General features: G+C 45.9%; 2 protein-coding genes across 3 annotated transcripts in view; both read right to left on the minus strand.

Annotated features, from left to right (window-relative positions):
* Positions 1–1,071: 1,071 nt before the first annotated feature.
* arpp19a (cAMP-regulated phosphoprotein 19a) lies at positions 1,072–4,186 on the minus strand. Its single transcript, XM_080505809.1, has 3 exons — positions 3,983–4,186; positions 3,053–3,175; positions 1,072–2,572 (listed from the first exon to the last, which is right to left on the minus strand). Exons 1-3 carry the CDS (start codon positions 4,037–4,039, stop codon positions 2,402–2,404), a joined length of 351 nt encoding a protein of 116 aa, XP_080361935.1. The 5' UTR covers positions 4,040–4,186; the 3' UTR covers positions 1,072–2,401.
* Positions 4,187–6,061: 1,875 nt separating this feature from the next.
* atosa (atos homolog A) overlaps positions 6,062–13,432 on the minus strand; it is a 33,996-nt gene continuing 26,625 nt past the window's right edge. The window contains exons 6-13 of one of the 2 annotated variants that reach the window (XR_013936635.1): positions 12,717–12,842; positions 11,138–11,226; positions 10,023–10,119; positions 9,698–9,856; positions 9,506–9,574; positions 7,432–7,631; positions 6,844–7,319; positions 6,062–6,720 (exon numbers count right to left, since the gene is read on the minus strand). Coding sequence is in view for 1 of the 2 variants with exons in the window: in XM_080496904.1 (XP_080353030.1) it covers positions 7,166–7,319; positions 7,432–7,631; positions 9,506–9,574; positions 9,698–9,856; positions 10,023–10,119; positions 11,138–11,226; positions 12,717–12,842 (894 nt within the window). In the remaining variant the exon portion in view is untranslated. Of the gene's footprint in view, positions 7,320–7,431; positions 7,632–9,505; positions 9,575–9,697; positions 9,857–10,022; positions 10,120–11,137; positions 11,227–12,716; positions 12,843–13,432 lie in introns of both variants that reach the window. The other variant, XM_080496904.1, reaches the window with a different exon arrangement.

The raw sequence follows: 13,432 nt of genomic DNA on the forward strand, positions 1-13,432 counted from the left end.
GACTACACACCAGGTCTGCATGACAACACGTCAGGTCTCCATGACTACACACCAGGTCTCCATGACAACACGTCAGGTCTCCATGACTACACGCCAGGTCTCCATGACAACACGTCAGGCCTCCATGACAACACGTCAGGTCTCCATGACAACACATCAGGTTGGATTTGTAAAACCATATGTATACCAACCTGAACGCACTTTCTATTTATAGACCACAGTCCACCTGGAGGGTTGCACAGTTCGTATCCCTCCTCAACACATACATTCTGCCATGATGGTCAATTCGAAGGACCTCAGGAATATTCTTGCATCTTAATCAGCCTGCTGATCGATGGCATTTTATGTGAAATCATGGCCGAATAGACACATTTTACAGAGAGTGAAATAGTCATGGGGAAGGTGGAGGTCAGGAGAATGATATCATTTGGTTTCACAGTAGTGGAATCACTAGTAAAAGAAAGAATGTGATCGGCTGCACTTCGTCCCCGCTGTAAATAGTGTGAGAGTCAGAGATCAGTTACTGCAGAGGTGGAGAAGAAGAGTGGTCTGAAGGTGGAGGTCACAGAGGAGGGTGACATCATCACGGAAGTCAGAGGTCTGCTCAGTTCTAGCCATGCTCTCTACCAAAACTGCCAGCTGTCTTGTTTGAGCACGAAGGTAAACTACAGTCGAGTGTCCCACACAGAGCAGACGTCCAGTCCTGAGCATGTTTTAAATGTCTCCTGTTATACAGTTTGTAAAAATTTCACATCGCTCTCATTTTCTATTGATCAGAAAAATGAAAAATATATAAATTAATTTAATGTAACGAGTATATCAACTATTGATTAGGGAGGGAGGGAATTTGAGGGATGCTAAGTGTGCCCCTGTGTGTAATTTATGTCTTATAATGTCTCTATTAATGTTTTTTTTACTCTGTGAATGATTATTTTGTCTAGGATTATTGGTTATCTGGTTATTTCAGCCTTCAGACCGTTACATTAACACAAACCAGCGGTTCCTTTTCTCAGACGTTGAGACACTTGAAAGTTTCTCGACGGTCACATTCAAAGACACAAAACACAGCTATTAAACATTTGTGCAAAACTATTTTATTTACAAAACCAAAATGGCACAACGTGACAGCGGGGCAGCCACACACATGCACAGCTCAGAGGGATGTCGTGTTCGCTCGTCGCGGGGGAAATCCCATTCCGTCTGTTCACACTTTCAGAAAAACACTACACAGAGCTGGGAACATTTCTTCTTCTTCTTCTTTTTTTTTTGTAAGATCAAACGACTTCGACTTGTAATAATACAAGGACTCCTTCGCCCAGGTCATCACACGGTTCCATTTTGTTTACAAGCATACAAGTACAGTCAGCGCAGCAGACGGGACGCAGTCTGGTCCCAACACAAGTTTAGCGTTCAGGTCCCGCATTGCTCTCTAAGATGATTCATTCCTGACAGCTGTGACCCGGGAGAGGACGGCGGTTCTATCTGGGGCCGACGTGAAGCGGCACACCTACGGGAACAGTGTGGCCCTCAAAACGCCCTGCGCCCCCTCCTCGGTCCAGGAGACCCTGAATGAACCACCGACCCCCCCCCTGGAGCGCTCCCAGTAGCACCCCAGCTCTTCATATCTGCTTTATGCTCCTAATAGATTACAAGGGGGGCGTGATGAGGTCCGCCTCGAGGAGCCCTGCGGCACACATGCACATCTACACGACACCCCCGGTCGGCCCTGCGGTCCCCGGTCGGCCCTCGCACGAGGACATGATCAAAGTGTTGCGGGACCGAACATGGCCTCTTGGATCACTATGTTCAATTACTCACTCAAGCTGATTTAGAATAAGGACGTAACAGTGAAAGGATACAAATCGGATGTAAAATATTCTAAAAGCCGTCGCCTGCCCCTGTGCCAAACAGAAAGAAATATATATATATACTGTATATATTTATATACACACACACATACAAGCAAACACGCAGCCAAACCGAAGCCCTCCGAACTGAAAGAGGTGCAGCTTCTGCAGCTCGACTCCGTCTCTTCGGCTGTAAACACAGTGATTTCTGTCGTCCGTCCGTCGTGTAGGGGGGGGGGGGGTCACACACTGCTCATCACACTCACTCCGATGTCCTATCTTTCTTTCAGTGTATCTTACATGGAAATAATGAGGATAGATGAAGGGGAAAAGCCAGTTTGGGGGGGGTGGGGGGGACGGGTTCAGACAGGGGCTGAAACTAAAATAAACAGGAGTGAAACGTCTGACCAGCTGGGTGTGGGTTCTGGTTGGGTGGGGTCCAGGCTGGTGGAGGGAGGGGAGGGGGGGGGGGGTGGCGGGGAGAGGTAACGTTACAGCTCTGAGACTGGAGTGGGGGAAGGAGGAGGAGGAGGGGGGGCTGGGAGGTGCATGCATCAACCCGCCAGTTTACTGGCCACCAGAGAGGGTTTCCTTTGGGGCAGGTCCTGGGGGGTGGGGATGTGGTCCCCCGTGATCTCCGTCTTCTCCGGCGCGGCCGTCGGCAACTGCTTGTTCTTGATCTTTGCTTTCGCCATGTTGTAGTCGCCGGAGTCGAAGTATTTTTGCTGTGGAGAGACACAGGAGTCGTTTTTCCAAAACCAGGACCAGCAGAAGTTTTATTCTTTCACTTAATGGACACGTGAACATGTTCCGTTGGTGTAGATACTGTTGTGCAGTAAGGTTTCCATGAGAACTTTTACTGGAGGGTATTCACAACAACCCTGCCAGTACTCTGCTGGGAGGTTGTCCGTAACGCAAATCCAAAAGCAGCAGAAATAGTGCCAGCAAGAGACACAATAAATACACAGTATATAATAAAAAACAGTACATTTCTGCCAATGTTCTAGTCAAATAAGAAAGAACCTGGCAGCTCCACACCAGTGGAGGAAAAGGTTTTTTTCTTTTAATATCTTGCCTATAAATTAAATGACTGTTTCCCTGCAGTGCAGTGCTGATATATTAATGCATACCAGCAGGAAACCAAGGCGTCCTCATGTGAACCTTGGCTGTTTTTGCAGGCAAACAAAAGATAAGGAGCCTCTCACCCCCTTCTGCAGCCGTTTTCGGAGCAGATCAGAACCGCCGGGTCTGTTTCCTAAATTTGGGTATCTGGACTTCAGTTTGGCCTCCTCTGTTTTCTCTGGACTGATCATGTTGTCCTGGGCGTCCTGGAAAACAAACAAACAAACAGACATTATGTGCAACGGGGAAGGCCAACAACCGGGGCTGCTGCCTGCGGGGTTCCAGCCGTCAGTCTGTCACGTGACAGATCAGGACGGAGCAGAAAAAAAGACTCTGACGCACACAAACATCCAGAAGAGAATATGTGAGGGAACACGAACAGCACCGAGAGGAATGAAAACAAAACGGTCAGGGAGAAAATGAATGTAACAGTGGAACTGACGTCCAGCTCGCCGCTGCTTCACGGCTAAAAGCAGCAGCTCTCGGTACACCAACAGAATCCACGCCGGTGTTGGGCTGGATCACCGGCAGAGCCTATCCGTTACACCGACACCTAATCATTTACCGTCTGCGGTTATAGCAGTGGAGGCAATTAACGAAACCGTAATCTCACCGCACGCCAAAGCGGAATTAAAGATAAGGTTACAGTAGGAAGGCAGCGGGCGAGGCTACACAGCTAACTGAGTGTTAGCCGCTAACAGTGTTTTCCAGTGAGTGAAAGTCTATGGTATTTAGCGTTAGCTCGGCGGCTCGCGCCCGCTAAGACGCTAAAATCCCCATCCGACACAGTCACGACGTGTGACAACTCAAACAATACCTGCGTTTTACCTGCAACGCCGTGTTGCTAAACGGTGTGATCAATAATGGCCTCGGCCTACCTGGGGCTTTAGTAGCCGTCTTCGCAGATCTGTCAACAACAGCAACAAAAAAAAGCGGGGCGAAGATGCTAATACGATGCTAAGCTAAAGCCGCGTCCTTAACGCCGAGGGAGCTGATAAAAGTCTGCAGTTTACCCTCTCGTCCACAGCCGTGTCCTCCGCCGAGTGGCTTTCTTCGTTATCCCCCGACATGTCTCGGAGCAGATCGTGACCTCAGTGCAGACGCCGTCCACCGGTTGTTCGAGGGCTCCGCGTTGCTGCTCGCCGACTCTCCGTGCCCATACACATACACACACACACACACACACACAAGACAGTTGCTGTCGCCGGGCGCGCGCGCTCCCGCACAACAACTACGTCACATGCGGAGACACCGCGCGCTCCCGCGTGCGCACCCCCCCCTCCATGCGGCGGGGCGCTCCCGCCACGCACGCGGGTTTCAGTGCCGACGTTCGTTGCGTAACGCGGCGATCAGCTGTGAGGAGCACGTGTTGCGTCACAAATCCACTTCTCAGACCAGAATCTGCACATCTGGACGGCGACGCTTCATGACAGGTCTCGTGCTCACGTGACGTAGATACACGGGAACACTGGTCACATTTTGCCATGTGAGTTTTCTTTCTTTTTTTTTTGTAATAAGGAGATGGTAAAATCTTGCAGTCATTTTTTCTCATACGAGTGACATCAAAAAAGTGTTTTTTATAATGTGGCCTGATTGACCTTTGGAGGTGCGAGGTTATTTTTTGCATTCAAACACGAAATCTATTTAGTCATTTCTAATAAAACTGAAATCAAGCAATCTATTTTTGTTATTGTTGGTTTGTCACAGGGTTGTGAATTACACAGAGGCACCATGTGGCAGTGGGAGTTTGGGAACCCTCCACCTTTTGTAATAACTAATAAAGCCTACGAAACCCTGTTTTTCTCATGTAGAAAAACACAAGTCAAGAAACTGGCTGTTACTAAAAACGCATGATATTCCATCCTTTAATCGCCGTCACATTCTTTATGTAAAAGATTTCAATACGTCTGTCTCTGACATGATAAATATCATATGCATTGAGTCAATAAGCGCTTTTCCTGTTTTATAAATGATTTCAAGCTGCATTTCTCTTCCCTGGAAAAAAAAGATAACTTCAATTAGATTTGCTGAAAGAAATTTGTGTAGACTTTTCATGGTTTTTTGTTATTCTCGTCCTCCTTGCTTTCTTGTGATTGCTAGTTTCCCCCTGTGTAAACATTCATAAATACATGTTTTCCTTTCTGCAAATATTGTTTTGTTCATACATGTATATATATTTTTTTCATTACCTCCTCCAGTGTTTTTTTTTCTTCCTTCCTTCCTTCCTTGCAACAATGATTTATTATTTATCTACATTTCCATTTACTGTTTTTTTCTTCTTGGAAATATCAATATATAGACTTTGTTGGTGGTGTATGTATATATATATAAAATACAGGGGTACTGTTGGTTGAGGTGAATAAAGGGTAGGAGTAAATAAGCTTTGCTTCTTCCTATTCCTTTTCGGATGTTGGGCCATTATTTATTCAGTTATCTATTACTTTGTTTTTTGCTTGCATTGCTGTTTGTTTTTATTTTATTTTTTGTTTTGTTGTTGTACCCGTATGTCCAAAATGACATAAAAAAAAAGGATTTTTTTTGTCTTGATATTTCCAAGAAAAAAACCCAGTCAATCTTATTGTAGTGAAATAACTACCCCCGCTCCCCCATTGTGAGTTGTGATGGATTCCAGCTCCCATAGTTGGATGAAGCAGAACAGAAGACGGATGGACGTTTCTCACCGACACAGTGAATGTTGTTATAATTTCATGTGAAAAAAAAATCGTTTGCTGCAAAACTAACCTGATGAAACAATGTGTGGGTTGTTTATTCCAAAGAGCAGCCGCTACTGTGATGAGTTTGAAAAGCATCACGGGTGCAGTAATGAAAGGTCTGTCACTAATGGATCCGGGCTGTATTGTATTTACAGACGCCAGGGTGAGTCGGTGATTGTCGGCCGCCGTTGGAATTGTGCTGAAAAATCAACGGTCACGCCTCCACACAACGTCCCTGCCTCATGTGAGCAGTGTGGAAACCAAAGAACAACTTGGTAAGGCTTCATTAAAGGGTGTTACTGCTGTGTGTGTGTGTGTGTGTGAGACACGGGAGTGAACACGGGAAACCACAGAGAGAGACAGAGGAGATTTTCAGGATTGATTTAGAAGATATAGATATATTTTGTCTTTTTTTTTTTTTTTCAGATTTGAATATTGATGTCAAAAATACATACTATGATATACAGTTTGCACTACATCATCTTAGCATGACGGACGTCACAAGTAGTAACTGAAATATTAATTTAAATATTAAATAAACTGATGAGAAGGTGAACTGAGAGTGAATGTGTAAACACTAAAACTAAGGTTATTCTTTCTATTGCAACACTTCCGATAAAGTGGTTCTGTAACAGTACAAAAGTATTAGAATATGACTATTTTCTGTTTCTTTTCCAGTTAGAATGAGAAAGAAAACACACAGTGCACTTCTGATGTTCTGCCGTGACGCGGCGACGTGACTCCATCCTGGTCCGGCGGTACGAGTCACTCCACAGTCTCTCCCCCCCCCCCCCAGACTCAATCTGATCTCCAAGGATTTAAAAATCTGAATCTTTTTTTTCTCTTCATTTTCTCATGTCAAAGTGCCTTTTTATTCAGTTAAAATTAAATTAATTTGGATTTAACACCTCAGAGGTCCCGCTTAACATTCGGATTTGTGTCGACAAAAATGTTACTATCCTGAGCTCTTTCTTTTTCCTTCCTTTAATCGAACCGCTTGCGTGGATGATCACTGGTCTCTACTCTCCTGCCAGACGCTGGAGGGGACGACATGCGACAGCAGGGGGAAAAAAAACAAAACCTATCAAAGTCTGGTCAGAACTTCTTGAACCAGAGTAACAACATCAGAAACAAACTCGTAATGGATCCAGTGGCTCCACCTCTGCGTCTTCAGGCCGTGTTCCTCGCAGAGAGCCGGGTTCAACCTCACCAGTTTCTCGGGCCCTCGGAGCCGCCGCCGCCCCCCGTCAGTTCTGAGTGGCGGGGGGGGGGGGGGGGGGACATCGACGTTTGTGGACAGGAGCCAGGCGAGAGGTGCTTACTGCAGTCTTTAGAACTCATCTCTTTCCCAAATCGAGCCGCAGGGAGGGGGGGGGGGGGGGTCTGGGCTGAGTCTGTCGCTGGCGTGGAGACTGGACTGAAGCTTGGGTAGCGGGCCGCCCGGTGCTGGTGGGGGGGGGGGGGGGGGGGGGGGGGGGGACCTCAGCAGCGCGGGGAGAACGGCGGGTCGATGGGGGACTCTGTGAAGGACTGGAGTTCGTAGGCAGCACCACTGTCCACCTCCATGGACTTCCTGGAAAACAGCAGACGGATGTCCCGGTGGAGGTAGATCTTCCCAGACTTGGAGCTCTGGAACCTGGGGGGCGGACGGAGCGGACGGGGGAGGGGCGGGGGTGAGCAAGGACGGACTTCAAAGCGGCCCCTCGTCGAGACGGGACAAACGACAACAACAACAACTGGTGTCTCACCTCAGGTGGACGAGGTAGCGCAGGGTGCGTCCCTGGCCCAGGGACAGCGGCCTCCTGCTGGTCTGATTGTTGGCGTCACGGCGGACGGGGACAGAGAAGGTCCTCTGGCGTAGGAAGGTCTGGTGTCCAGCTGGCATGGCCCGGAGGTCGTACATCACCACAAACATCTTCACCACCGTCTTGTTAGGGTTGAATAAGGTCTGAGGGGTTTCAACCAAACCACAGGTTCCACGCGTTACTTGGTCTGTGTGACCTGGTTTGGAGCTGCACACTGGACCGCCGGGAGACGGACAACTTGTCCACAAAACTGCAACCCTGGACGTCTCATCCACGACTCATTTTTTCAGCATTATTAATTTCAAGCTATATTTGACACAGAAAACATGCTAGCGTGGACAACATTGTGTATTTTTAGGTCTTTGATAGGGCTGCCACGATTAGTCGACGAGTCACCATTACGTTGACTATTAAAATCGTCGACAACTAATTTAATAGTCGACATGTCGTTTTTAATCTTTGTTTTTCCTCTCAAAACTGCCTTTCTGTAGCACCTGAAAACACTGTGGCTTATGACAACGAGGAAGAGGGGCCGTCGTCTCGGCGAGCTGACTGGGAGGGATGAGCCGGACACTCGCTTCAGAAGAGTTTCCAGTACGGAGAAATCTTTTTTTTTTATGAGTCGGAGCATATTACGAGTAAAACTCGTCAATATCCGTGCTCATGCCGAAGGAAAACCCTCATTTGGTCACTGACTGTCTCCACGCTCTGTGATTGGCCAGTCACACACAGAGCTTCAGTACTCCGGTTTTCTTCAGCTTGCCTCTTTTTCAGTTTGTACAATATTTAAAGTTACCTAGTGAACTTGTTTCGTAAGGTCCGCGGTGCATTTGGGATTATATAGAGTCAGAGTGTAGTAAAGTTGAATAAGTTGTGAGCACAAAATGCACTTTTGTTATATTTGAGTCACTGAGACCAAAACTTTAATAATTCCTTAGTTACAGGTGCCTCCCTCATTGTTGCCATGTTTGAGGCCAAAGACAAATTAAGGAAAGAAAAAAACCCATAAATAATAAACCTGAAGTATTTATTTTTGTGTTGTTTGGGCAAGTGCCTTTTCCTTATTTTACTCAGCTGTTTGTACTTTATTCTACACAGTTAAACAAGTGTTTGTTGCTACAAGCATATTTGATTAAAGGTTTAATGAACTATCATCTTAATTGTCTTTATTTTTAGTTAGCATATATGTATACTGCTCAAATAAACAAATAAATAAATATACCTTAAACACGTCAAGCTGAAAACTAATGATGGTTATGTAAGAGCGGCTTCATGCTGGTGCGATAAGCTGCATATTTTACGACCAACTCACGTATGGTCCGATTAGTCGACTATGGAAATAATCGTTTGTGGCAGCCCTCGTCTCTGGTCACAGAGGATTTGTTGGAACATAATAATCAACTTGATATGCGAGTCTAATGGTCTTCAGAAGTGGAAAAAAAAAAGGATCAAATGTTTATTTTCTAATTATTTCCCCATATTTCCACACTATAACTCCGATACGGGGAGAATGAGGGAGTTATTCAATAAGCTGAGTGACGTTTGATGTGATACTGATAGGACTTTACACATTATGCCAATATTATCAACTCATTTTGACTTCAGGATATTTATATGCGGCTTCCAACTGATCTTTTCATCAAAAGTTATTCCTAAAAAATTATTTACACGCACTTGTTGAATTTGTTTAGCATTAAGAGAACGGTAAACAAATGGAAATCAAGCCACACGAAACTATATTAAATATATATGGACATATACTAGATATCTGTAAAATATATAAAGTATCGATTGGAAATAGAAATATGTAAAAGTACATTGTACTACACAGAGAAAAGCAAATAAAACACACCATGACCGAAAGCGTTCCCTTTGTCTATTTCACAAACAATTCTCCTCTCCGACCAGTAGGAGGCTCTGTTTCCTTCCGTTACTTTGTCTAATGAGGTCTTTGTTCTGGACTCCATGTGGCTGAAGTGCAGATGCCTTCCATTAGTGTGTGTGAAACCCCACTCACCACTTGTATGGTTCCTGATGGAGGTACACGGTAGCCCCGTTTCCCCAGGGGCTCCAGGTTGATCACACCCTGTGAGACAAGACGTCACGTCACTCACAGACACACAGTGGTGGATGACGGCTCGATTCTCAGGATCAGGAGTTGGTTTTTGTTGTTGGTTTTTTTTTTTGTGAACGGATGAATTAGACTCGCCATGTATGGTGAGGGAGCGTTGTCGTCGGAGACGCTGTAGAACGACACCTCCACGGGTAAGGTCAGGTGGCTGGGGCAGAAGGATCCGCTGGCTCCGACCTCAGCTGTGAAGCCGTCGACGGTTCCTAAAGGCTCCAGGCGGTAGTTCAAAACACACTCCTGAAACACAAAAAAAACAAAACAAGGGTTCAATAGCTCATTGCGTTCATCGTCGGTGGCCCTGACGCTCACACACAAGTGAGATTTTCACTGTCGTAACATGGCGATAGCACACGTGAGCAAACAAAAACAAAAAAGATGGCGGCTTTAATTGTGTGTGCCGTACCTCAAAGTTTCCCAGCAGGCTGAGACTGGCAGGTGGAGCGCTGGCACTGAACAGCTGCTGGGACTCGTCTGGGTAGCCCTCTCTCTTCGGACACACCCTGAGGGGTCAAGGAACACACGTGCCGCTCAAGAACCGCCATGTAAAACCGTCTCCAGCTGCTTTTTACACGACAAAACATCCACACAGAGTCTGAATAACCCGTCCCCAGACCAGATAACGCCACATCTCCCACCCACTTCTCCTTTGTGTTGAAACAAAAGCAGCATCAGGAATCAGGAATCTCTGGTATCTCAAGTAACTGGCAGAGCACGCAGGAGTGTTGAGGTTTGAGTCGCACGTGTCATTTTGGATTAAAAAGATCACGTTTGACCAAAACGGACACATAGACGACGTACATGGGAGGAAGGTTGATACTTCGATTCCTATCAGCTTGGTCGGTCACAGGTAGATGGAGTGAACTTTCGACCCAACGCATCAAAACAGTGTAAAAAGCATGTGTGAGCTTCCGCCCACATGTGCGGCGTGTGGGCTGAGCCGAGCCGCTCTGTGTATTTAAAGCTGGTTCAGTGCCGTCTGCCATTTTGAGCTGAATTGTGTGTGATTCTAGATGCAGTCACAGTACAACAGAGCTTCAGCAGGTGGCAGCGTGAGAGGAGAAGTCAGCAGAACGAGGGGGGGGGTGGGGGGGGGGGGGGGTGTGACCTATTGTTATGGCACAGAACTACTTTATTGTCTCATCGACTGAAACAGAGGATTTCTTTGTACTACTGCTCATCCAAGGCTCTTGTTCATAACCGTGTAGGATGTGGTTATTTAGATTTTTTTTTTTTTAAATGATAATATTGGCTTTTAAAGCAAACAATTAGCGAGTTTTTTTTTTTCCAAACCGTTTCGCACAAAGCTGAAATATGACAAAAGTGAGAGAACAAGTGGGTTCTCAAGCGATGATGAGAAGCACCAAAGTGTGAGTAACTGGATCCAGATGGGACGACGATCAACAGACGATGTGGGAGGCAACTGGAGGAAATCTCTATTGTCCTCCGATTGCAGGAGGCCAGCGGAACTGCTCGACGACACACACACACACACACACACACTCGGGCCTGGAGCCGTACCTTTTCCCGAAGGCCCAGGGCAAACCCTTGCAGCTCGTTAGAGACGTGTCCAGGTCAAAGCAGCCCGTTTGATTCTTCCTCTGAGGAACCTGCGGCAGACACGTGAAGACATGATTTACACAGAGCAGCTGCCACTTCGTCCCCGAACCGCCGACTCCAACATGGCCGCCGAAAGGTCGACCTGAACATAGGGGCTGGGCGGTATGGCAGAAATGCTATTAAAAGTATAATTGCCCAACTTGTTCAATGTTTATCGCTGCACAGCGGCTTGCTAAAGTTCTTTACACCCTCTGAACCTTTAACACATTTCCCTTCCACTTCACAGCTATGAGGCACGGCGTGTTGGTCAATCACATCACAAAAGACATTTATTGGTTGAAAAGTGACAAAGTTGAAGGGGTGTTAACACTTGTAAGTATATCTATTTATGTGCTGATGCTGAAAAGTTTCCATGTAAAACACACAGTTATTCCTTTTGTCTTCCAATATCATGTTTCCATGTGTTTGTTTCCTTTCCCAATTTAAAGCAAATTCACTCGTTTGAACATTTTTGAACCGGTGTTTATTTTAATGACGCCACAAATACAAACCGGGACGGTTTAATGATTTATTGTTGAGCGTCAAATAAACTCCTACGTGTTCAGCTGGTGGCTTTTTTTTGTTTCCAATTCATGATCTACAAATGACGTTATGCGCTCCTCATCCTGATCTACAGCCTTTCTAAACGATGCTTGTGTTTCCACGAGAGGCGCCGCGGCCAATCTCTGCAGTGTTTCCATTTCCCCAAGGGGATTAATAAAGTACTATTAGTTTACTTTCAGCTCAGTGTTTTGCCTGTCTGCGCCCCGCTGTTGACTGAACAGTGTATCGCGTTAGCGGGCCACTGACAGGATTTGATCACATCACTTTATCAAGTAAGTAAGTTGAAAGGTTATCGGAATTGACTTAAATTTCATTTGCAATCCAGCTTCCGACAGCATTTCCATCACCCAGCACTACCGGAATAAACACTATGTATATTTAAGAATATCCTGAAGTCAATATCAGTTTGAAGTCTCTCATTACACACGTCGTCGCCAACAGTAAGAGTTTAACTTGTCACGGCTGTAATCCCATGTGTCAGCGTGTGTGTGTGTGTGTGTGTGTGTGTGTGTGTGAGTCAAACTGACCAGAAAACAGGAAATTCTGATGATGAAAAGTACTTGACGAGGCGCAGATGACTCATATTCTCTGTGTTTCTGTGTGTACATTAACTGTGAATGATTCCTCGGTAGCTCGGCAGCAGTAAATCCCCCCCCCCAAAAAAAACTAAAATCTGATTTTTCGTAGAAGATTAATGACAAAACACTGCTTCTTTTCGGACTGGTGAGAAGTGTGCTGACTCATCGCTTTCAGATGGCCTGCGATAAAGGTCGGCGAGCGCGGCGTTATGACAAACACAGCTGCACCAGAGCCTGCTAATCATGACTCAGGCTTTAGGTGTTCGGTTGCATGTGAGCGAAGCGTCGTCAGCTCAACAAATGTTCAAATTAAAGGCCGAGCGTGACCGTGGGCTGCCGGAGTGAGTGAGTCTTCTTACAGGGCTGGAGAGCAGAGGCAGGCCGGTGCAGGGGTGGAAGGCCTTGGTCGCTGTGGCGTCTAACGAGTGGCGGTTCTGTTTCTTCCAGCTGTTGCAGGGGCGCAGGGGGGAGGGGCTGTGGGCTCGCTGCAGGCCAGAGATAAGGGAGGGAGGAGCCATTAGACTGAATGCAAGCGAGGCAAAATCGGCAGCATCATGAAATCACGCTCCTCACGGGAACGAGACGACAGAAATCTGGAAGATTTTTACCGTTTTGAATTTTTTGCCGTTTTGTTTGAAAGCTACAAAAATACTAGAAGGAGCAGGATGGAGTTTATGATACTTTCATGCTAAATTGAAAAGATTTTCAAAACATTTGCTCAACTGATCTTGGAGCGACTTAATAGTTTTATACCAATAGATCTCTATCAATGGAACAAATGAGAATTTTGGAAGTTGCAGAGAAAAGTGGAGCACAAATATTGTTTAATTGGTGATTACTTTTCAACGATTCACGCGAGAGGCTTCAGGAGTAATCAAATATTATTGAAATCCCTAAACTTAAAAATAAACGCTTGCACTTTTTAAAAAGATTACTGTATTGTATTAAAAAAAAAAAAGGCTTACATGTCCACACAGCTTCTTTGATACAACATTGATGCTTTAATAGGATTAGTCGTAAACATGAGAATTCAGTAGCGTGGAATGTTTCACAAGAGGGTTTTGGGGAGCTGAAA

This window comes from Blennius ocellaris (genome assembly GCF_963422515.1).
Source record: "Blennius ocellaris genome assembly, chromosome: 1".
NCBI lineage: Eukaryota > Metazoa > Chordata > Actinopteri > Blenniiformes > Blenniidae > Blennius > Blennius ocellaris.

What these genes read in the sequence shown, in the direction of transcription:
- arpp19a (XM_080505809.1), bottom strand. Translation starts at nt 4,039, where the DNA reads ATGTCGGGGGATAACGAAGAAAGCCACTCGGCGGAGGACACGGCTGTG. An exon ending in ACACGGCTGTGGACGAGAGG is followed by an intron (nt 3,176 to 3,982) that starts GTAAACTGCAGA and finishes TTTGTTTTCCAG; the next exon opens with GACGCCCAGGACAACATGAT. An exon ending in GAAAACGGCTGCAGAAGGGG is followed by an intron (nt 2,573 to 3,052) that starts GTGAGAGGCTCC and finishes GTCTCTCCACAG; the next exon opens with CAAAAATACTTCGACTCCGG.